The sequence below is a fragment of the Ornithorhynchus anatinus genome, chromosome X1 (genome assembly GCF_004115215.2).
Source record: "Ornithorhynchus anatinus isolate Pmale09 chromosome X1, mOrnAna1.pri.v4, whole genome shotgun sequence".
In the NCBI taxonomy this organism is placed as follows: Eukaryota; Metazoa; Chordata; class Mammalia; order Monotremata; family Ornithorhynchidae; genus Ornithorhynchus; species Ornithorhynchus anatinus.
The window spans coordinates 79,306,022-79,328,130 of record NC_041749.1 but is presented as its reverse complement, the minus strand read 5'-3'; the positions used below and the strand labels follow the sequence as shown (position 1 = coordinate 79,328,130).

At 47.1% G+C, this 22,109-nt stretch overlaps 1 protein-coding gene and 1 non-coding gene across 7 annotated transcripts in view; both read right to left on the bottom strand.

Annotated features, from left to right (window-relative positions):
• Window positions 1–22,109, bottom strand: part of IQSEC1 (IQ motif and Sec7 domain ArfGEF 1) — a 661,275-nt gene that overhangs the window by 99,012 nt on the left and 540,154 nt on the right. The window contains exon 1 of one of the 6 annotated variants that reach the window (XM_029051000.2): window positions 14,257–14,609. The exons of the other annotated variants lie outside the window; for them this stretch is intronic. Within the exon in view, the coding sequence (XP_028906833.1) occupies window positions 14,257–14,321 (65 nt within the window). The 5' untranslated portion in view covers window positions 14,322–14,609. Of the gene's footprint in view, window positions 1–14,256; window positions 14,610–22,109 lie in introns of those variants that run through there. 6 annotated transcript variants of the gene reach the window in all.
• On the bottom strand, window positions 17,637–17,774 carry LOC114807022. Its single transcript, XR_003755075.1, has one exon. It is a non-coding gene; the product is annotated as a small nucleolar RNA SNORA7 (small nucleolar RNA).

Here is a 22,109-nt window from a genome sequence, read left to right as displayed (position 1 = left end):
CAAATCAGAGCATCTGTGCTTCTTCAGGAATCTAATTTCAAATCGGCATGTATGTCACCAGTGAATGAGTGTCTGGGTTTCACATCACCAAACTTTATTCCCTTTGCCTTATGGCCAGGTCTTGTTTAGAAGCAGGGAGGAAACCATAGAAAAATTATTCCTAGGTGGGAGAGAGCAGGCAGGGAATGTGTCTATTGATTGTAATATTGTATTCTTCCAAGTGCTTAGTACAGTACTTTGCACACAGTAAGTGCTCAAAAAATACAATTGACTGAAAATATGGCTCTAAACCCCCTACCCCCTTTCAAGAATCCAACGCTGTTGGGCCAACTAGGGATGGAAAGAGGCCCACGGTTCTGAGAAGGGAATACCATATAGAAGGGGGCTGATTTAGTCAATTGTTATACACATGTCCTTGCTAGAGACCTTATACCTTTCTGAACTGGAAGTCTTCCCCAAGGTCTGGGAGAGTAAAGCACCCATATGGTGCTTCCTCCTTTGAGTTGGATCTGTTGGTGACTTGCACATAAATTAAACCTATGCTCTACCTGGATAACAAATTTTTCTGGTCATAATTTGAGGTTTGCACATGCAAGCACACCGCCCCCCCCCCCCCGCCCCCCCCCCCCCCCCCCCCATACCACAATTTACTTTTTAGCTTGTAGTTGCACACGTCAGATAACAAGGACATTTCTTTCTAGTAATTTATCAGAAACTTCACTTACAATCTAAGGAGCCTCATAGTATAGGCCCTATCAATACAGCCATTTTCTGTTTGTTATCCTCCTACACCACAGACCTGCTGGAACCTCACCACTGCATTAACTTAATAATGCTAAATTATTACCACTAACAGCTAACCTATAAAATCTTCCCTGTTATGTTTTGGGAAGAGGATTTTATTCTTTCCATCTCCCCAGAGCATAAATGGAATAAAAGCAACTTTGTTTAAATATGTTCTAAGAGAACTAAAAGAGCAGGTTTTTTATGGTATTTGAGAAATTAGGTGTCAAGCACTCTACTAAGCGCTGGGGTAGATAAATAAACCAAACAGGTCAAACACAGTCCCTATTCCCCATGGGGCTCGCAGCCTAGGGTCCAACAACTGTTGGTTTTGTTCACTAGTCAATCGTGGTTTTTGCCATCGCTGAACGACAAAGAAGAGAAACATTCCGTTTTGTGAAATATTTAGACCGTAAGCTTCCAGGGTAAGGACCAGATCTTGTCCATCTTTTGTAACAGACTGATGTCCAGTATAACTGAAAGCGGTGGCGGGGACCAAATCTAAAAGACGCATCCACTCAAAACAAAAGACAAATCTCAAACCCCAGACCTCAACAAGCCAACCAGGCACCTCCAAAGAGGCAGAGCTGATGCGTCTGCATTCACCGCCCCCGCCCCCCACCATCACATTGGGATATTACCCTTGCTAGGATAATTGGTGGGTTCAGCCCTACACTTTCATCTGTAACAAACCAGTTTCTGACTTCTCTAAGAATGAATTCCTAAGTGTGTGTTAGTAAACTCACCCTCAGGAGGCTGATGGCTGACTTGGAAGGTTTCCCCAACTACCACACAATCACACTTTCTTGCTAGCAAGATGTCTGAAAAGGAGGAATTAGTGGTACACAGGTACTTGATTAAAAAATCATTGCTCTTAATCAGCATGTCTCCAGGCCAGCCATTGCTCATTATCTTCCCAGGCCCTCCACATTTATATCAAATGAATCAAAATAATTAGAGCCGGAAAGTAAATGTCAGAATTCTCCATTTCCTGACAAGTGAACGGCATGTGGGAAACTCAAAAGGAAGGTTTGTGTCTTAGCAGCTGACAATCAGCATGTTGACTTTTGGTTTGGCTCTGGGAGAGAGCTGCTTATTTGTATGGCTTTTCCCCTACAAGAAACAAAGTGTATCCTGATGCGTGGTTTTATTTGTTACATATAGATTCAGATCTGAGATCCTTTCTGAAAGGGTTGGGGAGTTGTAAACACATCTCTTGGGGAAGATAGCAACATGTTGTGCTCCTCTGACAGTCAAGTGACACCTTTGGAAACCCAGACTCTTTATTAATTCCCCACAATACCGGCTGTCTCAACTGTCTTAAAAATTGGTAAGAGTGACAAAAAAATTGAACAGCCGGCAATCTGTAGTTCATACTACCTCAACCCCACAGGCAAAGCAATTTCCAAACATTCGTAACTTGTCTCTTCTTGATGGGTCATTTCAATTTTTAAAATACAAGCACACATCCCAAAAGGCTGCAGTCATTTGTTGACTAAGTCTTCCATCTGTTATATTTTCTATACCACCACTCCTCACTGGCTTCCCATCCATTTTCAACTATCAGCTGAAGTTCCCAGTCTGAAATTCTTTAATTGGGAAGGAGAAAAAAGGGATGGGTATGTTTTCCAAACCTCCAGAACCTAACTGGGCTTGGCTTGGTGCAGCCCCAACAGACCTCATTGGCTAAGAGCCCGTGGCGCAAAGCAGAAGACAGTCCGGATCAACCTGGGCAAATTTGGCCCAAGGAGAGCGTTAATCTGGAAACAGAAAAGCAAGTACCTCCTCCACTTTATTAAAATAGGCATTGGGGATAGAGGAACCCGATTGGCATGTCTCCATTAGGAACATCTCATGATCCCACTATAGAAAAATCTTGTTGATCCCACTATGAAAAAATCTATGCTAATGAAGGGGGGGACGAATTCCAACAAATCAACATAGCTTCTCTCCTCCTCTCAAAGTTATTTATTCATACAATCTTAGTTGTAAAAAGTATAGTCTCCCTTTGTTTATACATGATAGTTGTACTCTAATGCACTTTTCAAATTAAAAAATAATGAGATGGCAGAAGTAGAAAGTCAGGTGAGAAATGGGGGAGACAAAGGGGAGTTGGGCTGGCAAAGCACAGAGCAAACTTAGATCATCAGATGTATAGCCAGGTCCCCTGAATACCTAGAAAGCAGCTAGCCCCTGAGTAGAGATGACAGTCATTTTAATTACTGAATAGCATTTCCCCCCAACCCCAAAATGAGAGGGGTGTGAGCATTACCAAAATAAATCAGACAAAACATGAGAAAGTGACAATAATTCAGAATATCCTTTACAGAGAATTGAAGTTTGAGCCTCTTTTGGTATAAGGCAACAAAATATCCCTGTTTGAGCTGGAGGGTTATGTCCCACCATTCAACTATCTTAAGGAGAAGCCATTATCAGGCTTTCATGTTTGGCAAGGGAGGTGGGAGAGGTTCCCTCAGCTATGGCAGCAAAGGCTGCAGTTGCCACTAAGGAAAAATTAAGAAAGATCAATGGGGCTAACCAGGTGCCCCTATGGTACTTGTTAAGAATTTACTGTGTGCCAAACACTGGTAGAGAATAATAATAATTATGGTACTTGTTAAGCACTCACTATGTGCACTGTTCTAAGTGTTGGGGTAGATATGAGTTAATCAGGTTGGACACAGACTGTGAACCCCAAGTGGGGTAGGGACTAAGTAGGAGGGAGAACAGGTAATGAATCCCCATTTAGCAGATGAGGAAACGGAGGCACAGAGCAGTTAAGTGACGTGCCCAAGGCCGCCCAGCAGACAAGTGGCAGAGCCGGGGTTAGAATCCAGGACCCAGGGCCGTGTTCTTTCCACTAGGCCACACTGTTTCTCAGGTCCATTGATGGGAGTGTTCAACACATTTGGAAAGTATCAGCTAGCTACTGTGGACATGCCCAACAGCAGCCTCTTCTGAGGCATCTGGGCAACTGGATGGCTACTGCAATTGGCCTCCAGTCCCTACTCTCAAGGGGGACAGTAAAGCTCCCTGCTGCTGCCTAAGCTGTACTGTAGAGGCTGCAGCAAATCAGGAGCTCTGCCCATAGTACCCAAGAAGCAATTGCCAAGCAAGGGCAGCAGTGGTGAAGGACAGGGTCTGTGTCTTTGTACCTATAGGTCTTTGTGGTATCCCTAGCTCTGTTCTCAATTCCCTCCCTTGACCGTCCTCATTACCGCTACCCTTCTTTCCCCTTCCCTCTGCCTTTTTCTTCCACCTCTTTGCCTTCTCCAACTGTTCTTCCTCTTTCTCCCTCCTCCTTTTGTGAAAATCTAATTCTCTCTTTTGGACTTTCTTGAGGCGGCCATTTTAGGAAGCCCCCACTCTGCCTGAGGCGGCCATTTTGGGAAGGCCTCACTCCCTCTTCCCTCTTGAGGTGATTCATCTCTCCCGCCCCCGCCCCGGGCGACGACGTCCTTGTTCTCACCATGTTACCTTACCTTAGCCGCCGCCTACGGCCGCCACCCACCCCGGACAACCTCAGGGCCCCCCCGCCGCCACAGGGACATTTGGTCATGAGCTCTGGGACTCTCTCGGCCGCTGGCCGCTTGACTTTGAGTCTGATCGGGTAGGGTCGGCTCGTCCCCCGACCCTGGTCATCGCCTGCTTATTAACACTATTGTAGTGTGCCTTACTGTAGCATGTTGCTATATTTGCAATCTCGCTTTTTATTGTTTATTGTCGTCAGATTTTGAATTTGATCAGGTCACCCCTTAATCGAGTCTACCCCTGACCCTGATCATCACCCCTTTTATTAACACGACTATATTGTATCATACTGTATCATGTTACTATATTAGCACCACTGTATTGTATCATATTGTATCATGTTGCTATATTACCGATTTCGTTTATTACTGTTTATTGTTGTCAGTGCTGCCACCCACCTCTCTGGCCTCGCCATGTCCCTCCTCCCCCCTCCCCCTCCCGCCCCTTCCTATCCTCCCCTTCCCCTTCCCCTCTCTCGCTCAGCTCTTTCCCGCTCTCTCCTCTGTCTCCTCCCCCCCTCCTCTCTCCCGCCCTAGAACCCCACTTTACCAGCGCTACCCCTCTTCCCCCTCCCCCTACTCTTCCCCCCACCAAACCCCTCTTCACCCCTCCCCCCTTCTCTCTTCCCCACCCATGCCCCATCCCAGTCCTCTTGTCCCACCGCCACCCCTCATCCCCCTCTCCTCGTCCAGGGCCCCGCCACCTCCTTCCCATCCAAACCCTCCCCTCCCCCCGCCCTTCCCCCCCTCCTCCCCTTGCACCCACAGCTACTTTCAAGTGTGGCCTCTGGAACCCCCGCTCTATTACAGGCAAGCTACCTTTCATCCATGACCTTTTCCTCTCCCGCTCTCTCCTCCTCCTCGCCCTTTCGGAAACGTGGCTCTCTCCCGAAGACACGGTCTCCGCCGCCGCTCTCTCCGGCGGAGGCCTCTCCTTCTCCCACTCCCCCAGACTCACCGGTAAGGGAGGAGGCGTCGGCTTCCTCCTCTCGCCCCGATGCCGCTTCCGCACTATCCCTCCTCCCCCCTCCCTCTCCTTCCCCTCCTTCGAAGCCCATATCATTCGCCTCTACCACCCACTCCAGTTACTTGTCGCCGTCATCTACCGCCCTCCCGGTCCCACCTCCGACTTCTTCAACCACCTTGACCCCTTTCTCACCTTCCTCCTCTCCTTCTCTCTGCCCACTCTGATCCTTGGAGACTTCAACATCCATACGGATGTACCCGACGACTCCTCTGCCGCCCGCCTGCTATCCCTCCTCGACTCTGCCGACCTCCTCCTCCACCATACCGCGCCCACTCACCGACTCGGTCACACCCTCGATCTCGTCATCTCCTACCGCTGCACTATCTCCTCCCTCACCAACTCTGAAATCCCTCTCTCTGACCATAACCTTCTCACCTGCCTCATCTCTCACACTCCCTCCCCCTGCAAATCTTCGCTACTGCCCCACAGAGACCTCCGCTCTCTCGATCCCATCCATCTTTCCAATAGCATCTCGCCTCACCTCGCCGCCCTGTCCTCTCTTCCCACTCTCGACGAGCGGGTCTCCGCTCTCAACTCCACCCTCTCTACTCATCTCGACTCTCTCGCCCCCCTTTCCCTCCGCCGCTCTCGCGCCACTAACCCACAGCCCTGGATCACCTCCTCCGTCCGCCTCCTACGCTCCTATGCTCGAGCTGCTGAGCGCCGCTGGCGAAAGTCCAAGCACCAAGCCGACCTCACACACTTCAAATTTATCCTTTCCTGCCTTAACTCTGCCCTCTCCTCCGCCAGGCAAAGCTTCTTCTCCTCCCTCATCGACACCCATGCCCGTCACCCCCGCCGATTGTTCCGGACCTTTAACTCTCTCCTTAGGCCCCCTGTTCCTCCCCCTCCCCCATCTCTCACCCCTAATGATCTGGCCACCTATTTCCTCACGAAAATCAACACGATCAGGTCTGAGCTCCCCAAAGTCACCCCTCCGCCTCTCCCCTCCCCCCCAACAACCCCCTCCCCTACTTTCCCATCCTTCCCTGCAGTATCCTCAGAGGAGATCTCCTCCCTCCTCGCAAGTGCCACCCCCTCCACCTGCGCCTCGGACCCCATTCCCTCTCACCTTCTTAAAACCATCGCCCCTGCCCTCCTCCCTTCCTTAACTTCTATTTTTAACCACTCAATCTCCAAGGGCTCCTTCCCCTCTGCCTTCAAACATGCCCACGTCTCCCCCATCCTAAAAAAACCCGCTCTTGACCCGACTTCCCCCTCCAGTTATCGTCCTATCTCCCTACTACCCTTCCTTTCCAAAATCTTAGAACGAGTCGTCTACAATCGATGCCTAGAATTCCTTAACTCCCATTCTCTCCTAGACCCCCTCCAATCTGGCTTCCGTCCCCTCCACTCTACCGAGACTGCTCTCTCTAAGGTCACCCGTGACCTCCTTCTTGCCAAATCCAATGGCTCCTACTCCATTCTGATCCTCCTTGACCTCTCTGCTGCCTTTGACACTGTCGACCATCCCCTCCTCCTCCATACCTTATCTCACCTTGGCTTCACAGACTCTGTCCTCTCCTGGTTCTCCTCTTACCTCTCTGGCCGATCATTCTCGGTCTCCTACGCTGGAGCCTCCTCCCCCTCCCATCCTTTAACTGTTGGAGTTCCTCAAGGGTCAGTTCTTGGCCCTCTTCTGTTCTCCATTTACACTCACTCCCTCGGTGAACTCATCCGCTCTCACGGCTTTGACTACCATCTCTACGCAGATGACACGCAGATCTACATCTCCGCCCCTGTCCTCTCCCCCTCCCTTCAGGCTCGCATCTCCTCCTGCCTCCGGGACGTCTCCACCTGGATGTCGGCCCGCCACCTAAAACTCAACATGAGCAAGACTGAGCTCCTCATCTTCCCTCCCAAGCCCGGTCCGCTCCCAGACTTCTCCATCACCGTGGATGGCACGACCATCCTCCCCGTCCCGCAGGCCCGCAATCTCGGTGTCATCCTTGACTCGTCCCTCTCGTTCACCCCACACATCCTATCCGTTACCAAGACCTGCCGGTTTCACCTCTACAATATCGCCAAAATCCGCCCTTTCCTCTCCACCCAAACGGCTACCTTACTATTACGGGCTCTCGTTATATCCCGGCTAGACTACTATGTCAGCCTTCTCTCTGACCTCCCTTCCTCCTCTCTCGCCCCGCTCCGGTCTATTCTTCACTCCGCTGCCCGGCTCATCTTCCCGCAGAAACGATCTGGGCATGTCACTCCCCTTCTTAAACAACTCCAGTGGTTGCCTATCGACCTCCGCTCCAAACAAAAACTCCTCACTCTAGGCTTCAAGGCTCTCCATCACCTTGCCCCTTCCTACCTCTCCTCCCTTCTCTCTTTCTACCGCCCACCCCGCACGCTCCGCTCCTCTGCCGCCCACCTCCTCGCCGTCCCTCGGTCTCGCCTATCCCGCCGTCGACCCCTGGGTCACGTCCTCCCGCGGTCCTGGAACGCCCTCCCTCCTCACCTCCGCCAAACTGATTCTCTTTCCCTCTTCAAAACCTTACTTAAAAATCACCTCCTCCAAGAGGCCTTCCCAGACTGAGCTCCTCTTCCCCCTCTACTCCCTCTGCCATCCCCCCTTTACCTCTCCGCAGCTAAAGCCTCATTTTCCCCTTTTCCCTCTGCTCCTCCACCTCTCCCTTCCCATCCCCACAGCACCGTACTCGTCCGCTCAACTGTATATATTTTCGTTACCCTATTTATTTTGTTAATGAATTGTACATCGCCTCGATTCTATTTAGTTGCCATCGGTTTTTACGAGATGTTCTTCCCCTTGACGCTGTTTAGTGCCATTGTTCTTGTCTGTCCGTCTCCCCCGATTAGACTGTAAGCCCGTCAAACGGCAGGGACTGTCTCTATCTGTTGCCGACTTGTTCATCCCAAGCGCTTAGTACAGTGCTCTGCACATAGTAAGCGCTCAATAAATACTATTGAATGAATGAATGAATTTCTTTCCTTCTCCCCACTCCTACCCCTATCCACTTTGAGCTAACAAGAAGCCTGGTCACCTTACTTAGGTGTCAATTAGAATCCCCCATTATGTTGTGAATAAGTCCTATGATATGTTTTATCTATGGCTGCCCATGCTACAAAAGGCTCCAATAATTAGCCATTACTCTCCACCTTAAAACAGAAATTCTTGACTATTGATTGTAAGGCACTCGGTCCACTACAATCCAGCTCACCCACTTCATTCCTTTCCAGCTAATCTACTCACTGTGCCTTGTCCTGGTCTCTCCCGCCACTGACCTCTTGATCATGCTGTCCCTTCTGCCGGGCACTCCCTCCCCTTCATATCCAGCAGGCCACTGCTTGCTCCATCTTCAAAGCCTTTCTGAAATCACATCTCCTCCAAGAAGCCTTCCCTGATTAATTTATCTTCCCTATCTCCCTAATCCCCCACTAATAGCATGTATGTTATGCCTGTATACTTCCACCTTCTCCTACCTGTAATTTTGGTGTCCATCACCCTTACTAGGTTTTAAGTTCCTTGAGAGCACAGATCATGTTTAATAATTCTACTCCCAAGTGCTTAGCACAGTGCTCTGCACACAGTAGGCACTCAATAAATATGACTGATAATGAGAGAATTTTGCTGAATGGAGATCAAGAAATACCACTGATTGACTGACATCTTAGGCACAGCTACCAAACAAGTGGAGAGAGCAAAGATTAACAGCCAGGTGGCGTCAGCAATTTCATGGCTTGGACAGACAAGGGCTGTACGTAGCAGCAATGTTCACAGAAAATGAAAATCCATCTATGAAAGGAGTAAATAGGAAACAGTGCATCCAAAAGCAGAGATTACAATAAATGTTGCATTCATAAGAGGAAAAAGAGGTCTATTACTTCATATGCAACAAGGCTGGAAAGTGCACATTACAACCGTCATCTGATCTCCATCAGATATCACAATCTAAGCAAGAATCCCTGAAAGCTAGTGAAAGCACTAAGCCCATGTGAAGTAGGGTCTAGACCAGTGAGATCTGCCCAAATCTACGAGACATGGGAGCTGTACCACTGGCCTGATGAAATAATAATAATAATTATGAAAGAAATTCCTCTGATGGTGCCAGACCAGTGGGTTAGACTTTTTTTTTAATGGTATTTGTTAAGTGCTTACTATGTAGCAGGCACTGTACTAGATGCTGGGATAGATACAAGCTAAACAGGTTGGACACAGCCCCTGACCTACATGGGGCTCACAGTCTCAATCCCCTTTTGACAGATGAGGTTACTGAGGCACAAAAAGTTAAGTGATTTGCCCAAAGTCAGGCAGCAGGTAAGTGGTGGAGCCAGAATTAGAACGCAGGTCATTCTGACTCCCAGGCCTGTGTTCTATCCACTAGGCCATTCTGCTTCTCTCTTGGTCAGATGGTAAATATGCATTGCCATGGCATGAACCACATAAACTCTATCAATTTTCTTTCAGCAGCTCACAGGTTTGGAAATGGCCATGTGAGTAGCTTCCCAAGCCAACATCAATTAATTCCTCAAGAGGAATAATGGGCCTCAGACTCATTAAATTTGTTTTTAGGGCCAGTAATAAATTACATTCAAAAACCTTTCCTCCCTCCCCCACTCTTCCATGAAGCCATTTGCTCTTCCACCAAAAATATATCACTCTCCAGAGCCCATCTAATTTTTTTTTTACTTAAGCTTATCAGGCTGATGTTCGGTGCATTATTATAATTCAAATGAAAAGCAAAAAAAGAAAATCTGACAGGCCATTTGCTGATAATGTGATGATGATGATTTGTTTTTTTTAAAAAAACAAACTGATGGATGCCTTACTCTCAGAAGTGGCATCTATTCCAAGTGGAGCAAGGCAAAGCAGCATGGCCTAGTAGATAGAGCATGGGCCTGTGAGTCAGAGGACCTGAGTTCTAATCCCTGCTCTGCCACTTGTCTGCTCTGTGACTTTGGGCAAGTCACTTCACTGCTCTGTGCCTTAGTTCCCTCATCTGTCAAATGGGAATTAAGACTGTAAGCCCTATGTAGAACAGGGACTGTGTCCAACCCCAATATCTTGAATCTACCCCAGCACTTAGAACAGTGCCCAGTACATAGTAAGCACTTAAATTCCATAATTATTATTACTATTATTATTAATACCACAAGTATTATTATTGTAGAGATGCCTATTTTAAACCCTCCCATTCTTAAATGCTCACGGAAACAAGTGGCGCTATCAGCAAGCATGTACACTTTCATTCAATCATATTTACTGAGCATTTACTGTGTGCAAAGCACTGTACTAAGTACTTGGAAGAGCATAAAAGACAGAAAAGCCCAGACAAGTACACGCCCAGCCCTGCCCAGAACAGACTTACCCTAGCAGCTTCAGGCACTTCATCTTTACCCAATACATATTTGCTCAGCTCAAATATTGTTTGTTTTCAGCTGTATGTGGAAGTCAGTGTAAATATCAAAGCAACCAGTTCATAGTGTTGGCTTTTTTATTTTATAATTCTAGTTGTGCTGGTGAGGCTTTTGAGAGGGCATTTAGTTCATCCCCCTGTCTCTGGACCAATCTTTATCTAAGGGGACCCAGCTGTATGGGTGCTTATTTTAAAATGTAATGGTGATTTCTCTGGGCTTACTGTTTACTTACTGCCAAACCAGAAAAGTTCTAAATCCCTAAATTGTTTGTTATTGTCAACGGAAGCAGGCCAATCTGGTGATATTTTGTTAAGTGGCCAAAAGGGAGCACAAAATGTAATCCTGGCACTGTGTCAGCAATACTATACTGAAATATTCTAACACCAAAACCAGGGGAGATGCGGAAGAAGGGGGTAAAGGCAGAAATGGGGATATATTTCAGTTCTCTCCCCACTACCTTGCAGGGTATAATGTATATACTATTTAAAGAAGGGCCTGCTCTTTTAGGAGACATCAGGCACTTGCTGAGCAATGGGTTCCCTAAAAGCAGCACAACCTGGAACCTTGCCGTCTTAGAACGTTTCTCTCACTTGCCAGAGAGCAGTGACTGGCAGCCTTATGAAATCCATCTCTAAAGGATGTTTAGGTATTTCAGAGAGGAGGTAGAAAATCTGGAGGGGAGAAAAGCTTAGACAGTCTAACAACAAATCAGGAGCAAAAGTAACTCCTACCTCTGTATAGTTGTAGAATGATACACTAGGAACTTTGAAAGAGGGCAAGAGGCTAACCTAGAAAAAGCCATCGGCCAAGAATTCAGCATAGAAATAACCTGTACAAAAGACAACTACATCTTCAAATGTACCAAGGGCACCCACGGAAGTTGTTAACCAGTTACCCTCCACCTCATGTAAGAACAGAGCAATAGGAAACAGGCTTTAAGTACAGTAAGAGGGACTGTATAGGAAAGCTATCAGGAGGTTTGCTGGCATGGAGGGATGTTTAGCATGCATTATAAGACTCCATTTAATGATTGGTAACAATGTGGGTGGGGAGCTGGGATGGAGATTGCCAGAGAGCAAGTCAGAGAGGTGGCCCAAAAATTTTGTGAGGAAGTACAGGAAGGCTCATCTTTGGATGAGTCCAGTCAACTTGCCAATCTTCTCCAAAAGTTCCTTAAGAGCCCACTCTGTCTCTCTGTAGGGGATGGCAGAATAGATGTCAATTGGTCAGACTCTTAGAGAAGCAGCGTGGCTCAGTGGAAAGAGCACGGGCTTGGGAGTCAGAGGTCATGGGTTCGAATCCCGGCTCTGCCATTTGTCAGCTGTGTGACTGTGGGCAAGTCACTTAACTTCTCTGTGCCTCAGTTACCTCATCTGTAAAATGGGGATTAAGACTGTGAGCCTTACGTGGGACAACCTGATTACTCTTTATCTACCCCAGCGCTTAGAACAGTGCTCTGCACATAGTAAGCGCTTAACAAATACCAACATCATTATTAATAATGGGGGGTGGGGGTGGAGGAGAGAAGTATTGTACAGGTGACAGAGGGAGATTGTGGGATCTTCTAGAAGAATCTTCATTCATTGAACCGTATTTATTGTGCACTGTGTGGGGAAGCAGCATGGCTCAGTGGAAAGAGCCTGGGCTTCAGAGTCAGAGGTCATGGGTTCGACTCCCGGCTCTGCCACTTTTCAGCTGTGTGACTGTGGGCAAGTCACTTAACTTCTCTGTGCCTCAGTTGCCTCATCTGTAAAATGGGGATTGACTGTGAGCCTCACATGGGACAACCTGATTACCCTGTATTTGCCCCAGCGCTTAGAACAGTGCTCTGCACATAGTAAGTGCTTAACAAATATGTAAGCAGTGTGGCTCAGTGGAAAAAACACGGGCTATGGAGTCAGATGTCATGGGTTCGAATCCTGGCTCGGCCACTTGTCAGCTGTGTGACTTTGGGCAAGTCACTTAACTTCTCGGTGCCTCAGTTACCTCATCTGTAAAATGAGGATTTAGACTGTGAGCCCCACGTGGGACAACCTGATTCCCCTGTGTCTACCCCAGCACTCAGAACAGTGCTCGGCACATAGTAAGCGCTTAACAAATATCAACATTATTATTAAGAGCTTGGGAGAGTATAATACAGCAATAAACAGACACATTCCTTGCCCACATCGAGCTTTCAGTTCCTCTTGGGATGGCCTAAGCATGATCCCACCTGGACTAGATGCTTTCTCCAGACCCCTTCCAGTCCTAAGTTTCCCTGTCCCAATGCCAAGCATGTATGTTTTGGAGGAGAAAGGAGGAAAGGGGTAGAGAAAGTTATCAGGATAGGGCTAAATAATTGTGATAGCAGGTTCTCTTCCCAGAGGGCTTAGTCATTACCTGATCTAAACCCATTACCATTCATTCAAATGTAAACTCCCTGAGGGCAGGGATGTCTATTAACTCTATTGTACTTTCCCAACCTTTAGGACAGTGCTCTGCACAGAATAAGCACTCAAATATTTTTGAATAATTTAAGCTTCTAGATGATGGACCTGCAACAGGGTCTTCTCTTACCATTCTCCCTCCCTGACAAATCCAAGTACAGACCTGGCTAAAATATGCAGCACTCCCAAGAAAAAAAGTCAGCCTTGGGGCTACAAGATGACAGGATGTATAAAATTAACTTGCAACTCTAATCTACATTTGCCAACTTTGCAGCAGAGAGCAGAGTCACCAGAAAAGGATTCAGGGCCCCAGCGGTCAATGCTGTCTTGAGCAGGAGGTGAAATATGCACTGGGACCAGTTAGTGAGCAACTGGGATTGGAGGGTAAAGGCAGAAGGCAGGAGCGTGGGCAGAGTTTCACACCGGAGCAGTTGGTCATACTTTAAAAGACGATCTATGGAATGAATAGCTAGCTCGGGAAGTGCTTCCCCCTCCTTGCTCAGCACCAAGCTCTTAGCCCACCGATTTCTTCTTCAGAGTCCTTACAAAGAGGTTGGGCGTGTAGGGGTCCAAGAGACAGTGACAGGGTGTTAAGGGAAAAAGAGGTACACAATGCCTCTGAGTTCTCAAATAACTCAGCGTTCAGCACACTCTGAGTTCTCAAATAAGAACAATACTCACCACCTATACTCAAAAAGACACCCAAGCACATTCACAGGGTTTCACACAGTCCCATTCAAATACCCTGGAAACTCACTACTCCTAATTCACATGCGCACTCACATACATGAATACTCCAATGTTTGCTTTCTCTATTATACCATATATTATACCATATACCATTATGCTCCCATAGAGACAAACGGCTCCTCTCCTATTCATCTCCCACAGACACGCACAAACACTCATACCCCCACCCGAGAATTGCAAGGAGAGACGATTTAGTCAAGGAGAGAAGGTGCAGAAGGGAGCAGAAAACCCGGAGCAGAGGAGAAGACAACCCCCCCCCCCCCGCCTTTCCCCACACCCAGAGATCCTTTTGACCCTCCCTATACCCTCCCCCCCACATCTGCTTTCTTAGGTCCTTCCCGCCCCGCACCCTCCGCCTTACCAGCTGTCAAGCTCCAGTTCCAGCAGAGACTGGGTCCTCTCGGAGTTGCAGTGGAGGCACCACATGGCTAGGCCGGCGGGGAGGGGGATAGTGAAACAGCCTAAGACCCCTCCCCCCACCTTTACTCTGGTTCGATTAGACCCGGACCCTCCAAGCCCTTCCCTGGGGACGGTTACAGCAGCCGCCGCCTCCCGAGCTCCAGTGCAGCCTGTCTTGGGCTGCAGCCTCTGCCTGCAAATACTCGTCCCCCGGACACACACAGACACACACGCCCACCCGCAGCAATTGCTCTCCCTCCCCTTCCCCCAGATGCACAATCAGGGAGGGGTCCCCGCCGGTGCTCCAACTCCGATACAAGCGGCAGCGGCTGCGGTGGCTACGAGGCTGGCGCAAGGCAAGCGCCGGCCACCGAGGAATGTGACGGGGGGGGGGGGGGGGGGGCGGGGAGGGGAGACGAGACGACGACGAGGAAGAGGAGGCGGCAGCAGACGCCTCCCCCTTCCCTGGCTCCCTCCCGGTCCCCACGCTATAAATAGACTCATTCAGGCCCGGGGGAAGGATGCAAAGGTCCCATGTCCCCCCCACCCTTACCCCGTCCCAAAGCAAAGAACCGCCAGTAGCGGCAGCTCTGCCTGACAGGGGTGGGAGGTGGGAAGTGAAAAAGGTGGGTGGGTGAGGGGAGGATGGAGGAAGAAAGAGTAGGGGGTTGCCTCTCCCCGGGCCCGCCCCTAGCTGTTGTCTCCAAGACTCCCCCTTCCCACTAACAGGGAGGTAGCGCTGGGGCAGAAAGAGATGGGATCCGAAACCTCCCTCCCCTTTCTCCGGGAACCAAGATGTTGGGAAACTGGAATTCCATGACAAATCGAGAAAGAGGAGAGGGGGACACTTTCCAAGAGCTAGTGATGTCCACCTGGATTATATCCCCCTGCCCTCAGATCTGTTTTGCCAGCTGTCTGGATCCTCATCCTTAACAAAAATCAGTCCAGGGAGCCCCTCTCCCTTGGAATTACACCCTCGGTCAGACTCTCAGATTCCTGTGGGGTTCACATTTTATAGACTTTGCGGGGGGTGGGGGTGGGGGGCAGAGGGGACGTGTGGCAGAGTGGTACGTAAATCCTCTCTACCTCACTAAAAAAAAACCAAAGACTCTCACCCAAGAGGGCAAGTGGAGGGGCAAACTGCAGCCTTTGGGCAAGGGAGAGGTGACTGGCCTTATATAGTGAATAGCCTTTGGAACATCCCATAGTCTCCAAATGAATACACTCCTCTCATTTTCTTCTAATACCACTGGTCCTTGAAAGATAGCCAAAAAGTTCATTGGCAGGGTGGAAGTTGGTTTAAATAAATAGCAATGATGTGAGCAATAAATACTAAGTCACTAAATTCTGTGGTTTCTTCTGTTGCCACTATTCATGGCCTCTCATTTCATTATCCACGGCCTGACCATAGAAAGATCCAGGCAGGGTTTCAGATGGGAGTTGGGGAAGAGGGGGGAAAGAGGAATAACATACATGACATTCCTTTCGGCATCCATTTATTAATAGTCCCTAATTATAATAATAATGTTGGCATTTGTTAAGTGCTTACTATGCGCAGAGCACTGTTCTAAGTGCTGGGGTAGATACAGGGTAATCAGGTTGTCCCACGTGAGGCTCACAGTCAATCCCCATTTTACAGATGAGGTAACTGAGGCACAGAGAAGTTAAGTGACTTGCCCACAGTCACACAGCTGACAAGTGGCAGAGCCGGGAGTCGAACCCATGACCTCTGACTCTGAAGCCCAGGCTCTTTCCACTGAGCCACGCTGCTCCTTCCTCCCCACCTCCACTCTATCCACATAGGAATGAGGGTAAGTGGCAAGCCCGTTGTGGGCAGGGATTGTCTCTCTTTACTGTACTTTCCAAGCACTTAGTACAGTGCTCTGCACACAGTAAGTGCTCCATAAATATAATTGAATGAATGAATCCATGGGAAAGCAGAGGGACAAACAATAATAATAATAATAATCATGGCACTTAAGTGCTTACTAGGGCCAGGCACTGTATTAAGTGCTGGTAATGATATTTGTTAAGCACTTAACTATGTTCCAGGTACTGAACTAACCACTGAGGTGGATACAAGTAAATCGAGTTAGACACAGTCCATCCCATGTGGCGCTCACAATCTCAATCCCTATTTTACAGATGAAGTAACTGCGGCCCAGATAAATGAAGTGACTTGCTCAAGGCCACACAGCAAATGACAGAGCCAGGATTAGAACCCATAACCTGGATTAGAACCCATAACCTTCTGACTCTCAGGCCCATGCTCCATCCACTATGCCATGCTGCAAGATCACAGGAGTGGGGAAACACTAGTTTTCCCTGCTAACAGTTCTTTCTTGCAAAAGTGGGCTTCTGGGCCAAAGTGGCAGAAGGAATTAGACAGGGCCCTGAGGCTGAGGTCCAAACCTTGCTGCTTTGAGGTGTAGGCCTACTATTTTAGGTTGAGGGCAAATACAATGGGTAAGAGGTTGAAAAGGGTGGATAAGGAAAACATTTCTGTTTTCTGTTCATTTCTGTTCAGAGGCTGGTCTAATAAGAATGAACTCCCACCATACACCCAGAACCAGCAGTGGAGGAGAGAGCGTGGTCTAGAAACAGCATGGTGTAGTGGATAGAGCATGTGCCTGGGAGTCAGGTCATGGGTTCTAATCCTGACTCTGCCATTTGTCTGCTGTGTGACCTGGGGCAAAGTCACAACTTCTCTGTGCCTCAGTTACTTCATCTATAAAATGGGGATAGAGACTGTGATCCCCGTGTGGGACAGGGACTGTGTCCAATCCAATCTGCTGGTATCCATCCCAGAACATAGTACAGTGCCTGGTACATAGTAAAGTGCTTAAATACCATAATTATCATTATTACTGAATAAAGCACAGGCCTGGGAGCCAGAGGACCTGGGTTCTAATCCCAGCTCTACCACTTGCCTGATGGTTGACATTGGGCAAATTATTTCACTTCTCTGTGCTTTAGTTCTCATCTACAAAATGGGGATTCAATACCTGTTCTTCCTCCTATTTGACTGTGAGCCCCAAGTGGGAAAGAGACTGTATTCAGCCTAATTAACGTGTATCTACTCCAGGGTTTAGAGCACTGTTGGACACACTTGTCTTGTCCTATGCCATCAAGTCATCTCTGACCCATAGCATGCCATGGACACATCTCTCCCAGAATGCCCCCCCCCCCCCTCTATTTGCAATCCTTCTGGTAGTGTATCCATAGAGTTTTCTTGATAAAAATACAGAAGTGGTTTACCATTGCCTCCTTCCACACAGTAAACTTGAGTCTCCACCCTCGACTCTCTCCCATGTGACTGCTGCCCAGTAGAGGTGAGTTTTGGCTTGTAGCAGATTGCCTTCCACTCACTAGCCATTGGCCAAGTGAGGAATGGAATGGATGTGCCTCTGCTTGACTTTCCCTCCTGTAGTCGAGACTGGTAGAGTACTGGAAACTCTCCAGGTGTGACCCTGAGAGGGGAGTTTGACACATAGTAAGTGCTTAAATACTAAAGACCTGAAGAGGAAGGCAGTGACAGGATGAATGTGATGGAAGTATGTGTGGTGTAAAGTATGTGCTTAAAAGAAGATCTATACCTCAGGGATTTATCTTTTTCAAGTTAGCATTGAATTTTACTCTTTGGGGGCCAATAAGTGTTGGAATCAAGCTCTCTGGGAGAATGTTGCAGGAAGTGACTCAAGGACAGAGGACATCACAATTTGCACTAGGAAGCTTTCATCTAGAGGGACTCAAAAAGGTCTTTTCACATGAACATTATTCATGATGCTGATGGGGAAATTGGGGCATGGAGAAAGGCCGGGGGCCTTAGGCACATTTAGGAACAGAACCCAGGTCTCTGTACAGTTCTAACCAATCAGACCTTATTCACAGCAGGACTGTCAAACAAGGGGTGCTTTGTTAATGATGATCCCAAATAAATGGGGGTGTGCCGGATCCAGATAGACTAAAAAAAAAACCTCTTTAGATTCTTCCCTGCTTCGTGGTAAAATCAAACTTCCTATTATAGTTATTTCTTCCAACAGTGGGTGTGCGCATCACACACACACATTGAGAAGCAAGTCTGATTCAAATTCAGTAGCCTAAGGAGTAGCTAATAAAAAGTACCCAGCCACTCCCGATGTCTGCCTTGGAGAAAATGGACCTGACATGGCCTGGTGGCATGAAAAAACTTGTAGACCAACCTGAAATAGTCAGCTTAAAAATAGACATAAAATGTACCAGAAAGGGGACTCCCCAAATCCCAGCTGGTCTTGCTTCACAGCCTCAAACTGAGCAGCTTCATAATACTTATTCCAGAAGAATTCCAGGAACTCCTTCCATGCAAATGGTCATGGCATTAGGACTGATTTTGGTAACGTTGTAAGTACTGGGATTTGGAACAACAAAATTAAATTTCCCTGTTACCACTCAGGACTCCAGATGAACAGACCACAACAAACAAAGTCACTTAATTTTCTTTCCAGACAGAACATACTTTTTTTTTTAAAGAAAAAAAGGTATTTGTTAAGCATTTACTCTGTGCCAGGCACTGTACTAAGCGATGGCGTAGATACAAGATAATCAGGTTGGATGCAGTCCCTGTCCCACATAAGGCTCATGGTTCTAATTCCCATTTTACAGATGAGGTTACTGAGGCACAGAGAAGTAAAGTGACTTGCCCAAGGTCACTCCACAGACAAGTGATGGAACTGGGATTAGAACCCAGGTCCTCTGACCTCCAAGCCCGAGTTCTTTCAACTAGGCCACATATTTCTCACTCCTTCAATTAACTCCTAAGTGAATTAACAATGCAACACTCTATAGGAGGAGGATATGGGCTCTATCATGAAAGACTAGAACACCTGATTTGATGTGACCAGAGTTGCTAGATAAAATCCTCACTGAATGAGACTAACACCTCACTCCCACCTAACTCTTCTTCAGCCACATTAGGCATGACCCTAATTACATATGGAACAATTGGTGCTATGGGTTGGGCTATCACCATTAGAGGTCTCAGCTCCCAAGAAATACTCTCTAATCTTCAGAGACTTTATGAGAGAGCATATTCCCCAGGATAGGCATCTGACTCATCATCTTTTTAGATTTGTGCTTTTTTTTTAAAAAAAAAAACAAGCTTCAATTTCCTCAGAGTCAATGAAAATCTTAGATTTCTTTAGGAACCTTATTCTGAAAAGCTTGAAGTGTTTTCACGTTTACCCTATTATTCCTGTGAATAGGGAGGGGTGGAGCTCATCCATATTTTAGATTGAGAAACTAGGATAGACATTTATTTCTAATAATAAATATTAAGCACTTACTGTGTATCAGTCACCGTGCTAAGCATGGGGTAGATACAAGATAATCCGATTAGACCCACAGTCTCTGTCCCATGTGGGTTTCAGAGTCTCAGAGAACAAGTTGTGCATCCCTATTTTACAAGTTAGGGAACTGAAGCACAGTGAGGTTAAGAGACTCTCCCAAAATCACTCACAGGAGGCAAGTGGCAGAGCTGGGTGAATCTGACTCCCAGGCCCGTTCTCTTTCCAGCAGACCACACTGCCTTTGAACCTTGTTCCAACCTTAACTGAACAATAGCCCGGTGCCTTCAGAAGTAAAATTGTGATCCTCAAAAGGCTTCTTTTCCAAATGTCCTGGGTGAGAAGAGCTGCAGGGAGGGGGGTGGAAAGAAGGGCCTGGGAAGATTATACCCACAGACATTTGTAGATATTAAGATTTAGCTGTTGCTGAACTTCATCATTAAAGCATGGAGGTGGGAGGAAGGAGTGGAAAAAAGAAGGGAAATAGCTCTTCTTCCCTTTGCATAATTCAAATGAGTAGACATACTCATGAAAATATTTAAAAGCTTTCTGACAAACTAAGCCCCGCCTCCTCAGATTTGATTCCTTTTTCCCTGGAAAACATTTCCAGCTATTTTTCCAAGCTATTTATCAGTGTAATTCAAACATTTCCAGACTATAGAATCAGAAGCAGGATACAGGGTGGGGCAAGGCTGGATTTTAACATGGGGGGAATTTCCTAGATTTTCAGAAGACTCCCTCCTCCCACCCTCTGTTGTTCAGATACGTGGAATGGGTCTACGATTAAAGGTTGGCATGCTATCAGAAAGTCAGCCTTTCACAGAAATGCCATTCACTGTTCACATTGTGTCTGTCCCCAATACAGTAAAACCTCATTAAACTGCAACCTGGGGGACAAAATTAAAAAAAAAAAGGCTGAATTAACTAGCTTCAGATTTATTTAAAAACAAGGGGAAATGTAATCAGCTGGGAAACAGCAGTTGCTTCAAATTTACATGCAGTTTTGAATAAGCCTATTCAAACTTAATGAAGTTTTCCTGAATAAAAGTTATTCAAGGAATGAGAGCCGAAAGAGACTCAAAGGTGATCTGATCCCATCAATCACTGCTCCAGTCCAGCTAGGTTAGGGTGGAGAGACATCAGTAGCATGAGGCCCCTACCAGTCCTCGTTACCACTGGACTCCCAAGGACTAAAGCCTGGGAAAAGAAGCTGCCCGGCCCTGACACCATTAGTTCCAGCTCTGCCAATTGCTTGTTGTGTGACCTTGGGCAAGTCATTCATTTCCCATTGTGTATTACTGGTAGAAAAAGTACTTCTCTTCTAGTCTCCTCTTTAGCCAAGGAGACAGGCAGGCTAGGTGGAAGCAGGGCACAGCTAGAGATACAGCATAGCGAACTAAAACAAGTTACCAGACCAGAGCTAACTCTAACAGCCAACAATCTCTTCTGTTGAACAGTCCCAAATGCTATAAGCAAATACATTATCCTCACTGTCTCCAGTCACTACCAGCTAGATAACTGCCTATTCTTTTCCTAATGATCTCCCAGGATGAAGATTCCTCACCCTCCTTGGGTAGCCTGATTTGCTATTCAATCACCTTTACATCTCGTTTTGCATTGTATTTTCCCAAACACTTAGTAGAATGCTGTGCACATAGTAAGTGCTCAATAAATAATTGATTGAATTGAAATCTCTCCTGCTATTCAAGTCAATTAGTGGGTTCAGTCCCCCGTGAACATTGAAAACTTCTGCTCATAAAACCCCTTCTTAGCCTCAGGGAGCGAGTAGAACAGTGTTGAGGAGGGAGGGCATCCTGCTGTCTTTTTCAAGTTAAGTGCTGGATCAATGGTATTAGAGTGCTTACAGTATGCAGGGCACTGTACACATTCCCTGCCCATAATGAGTTGAGGACTTGAAGGCAACAGTTGACCAGTTGCTTGACAACAGCAAAAATTACTCTTTCCTTCATACCCCTAAATGATTTTGACCTTTTGGAGAGAACTCAACACTTGTGACTCAGTTTCCAGTCCCTCCAGTTACACGCCTATCTGCTATAGTTTTTGATCCCTGACCACTCCCAATTGGCAAAGATTCCAGATGTGGTGCCCGGAAACCTAAATTTAGTTTGAATAGAAAGTATTCTTATTCTTGGTAAGATGTACTATGCTCCAAGTTCCATTCACAAATCACTCTCTTTCTACAGGCTAACACAACCTGAACAATGAAATCAGTTACTTTTCTTATCCGTGCCTCTTCCAGGCTATTTTCAACTACCTCCTTTGGGATCAACACATGAAAATTAAGAGAATGAAAAATTCAGACCAAGGAAAAGTCCCTGTACTTTATAAGCCTCTTGTAAGTCTATTCACTCATTGGAAATGTTGAAAGCGACTCCAATAATGCAGGTGCAAGAAAGAGGCCTGAGGATTTACATATCTAGTCATGTTTCTTTCCCTGCCAGAGTGGTCTACAGTGTATCTGCACCATTCAGGA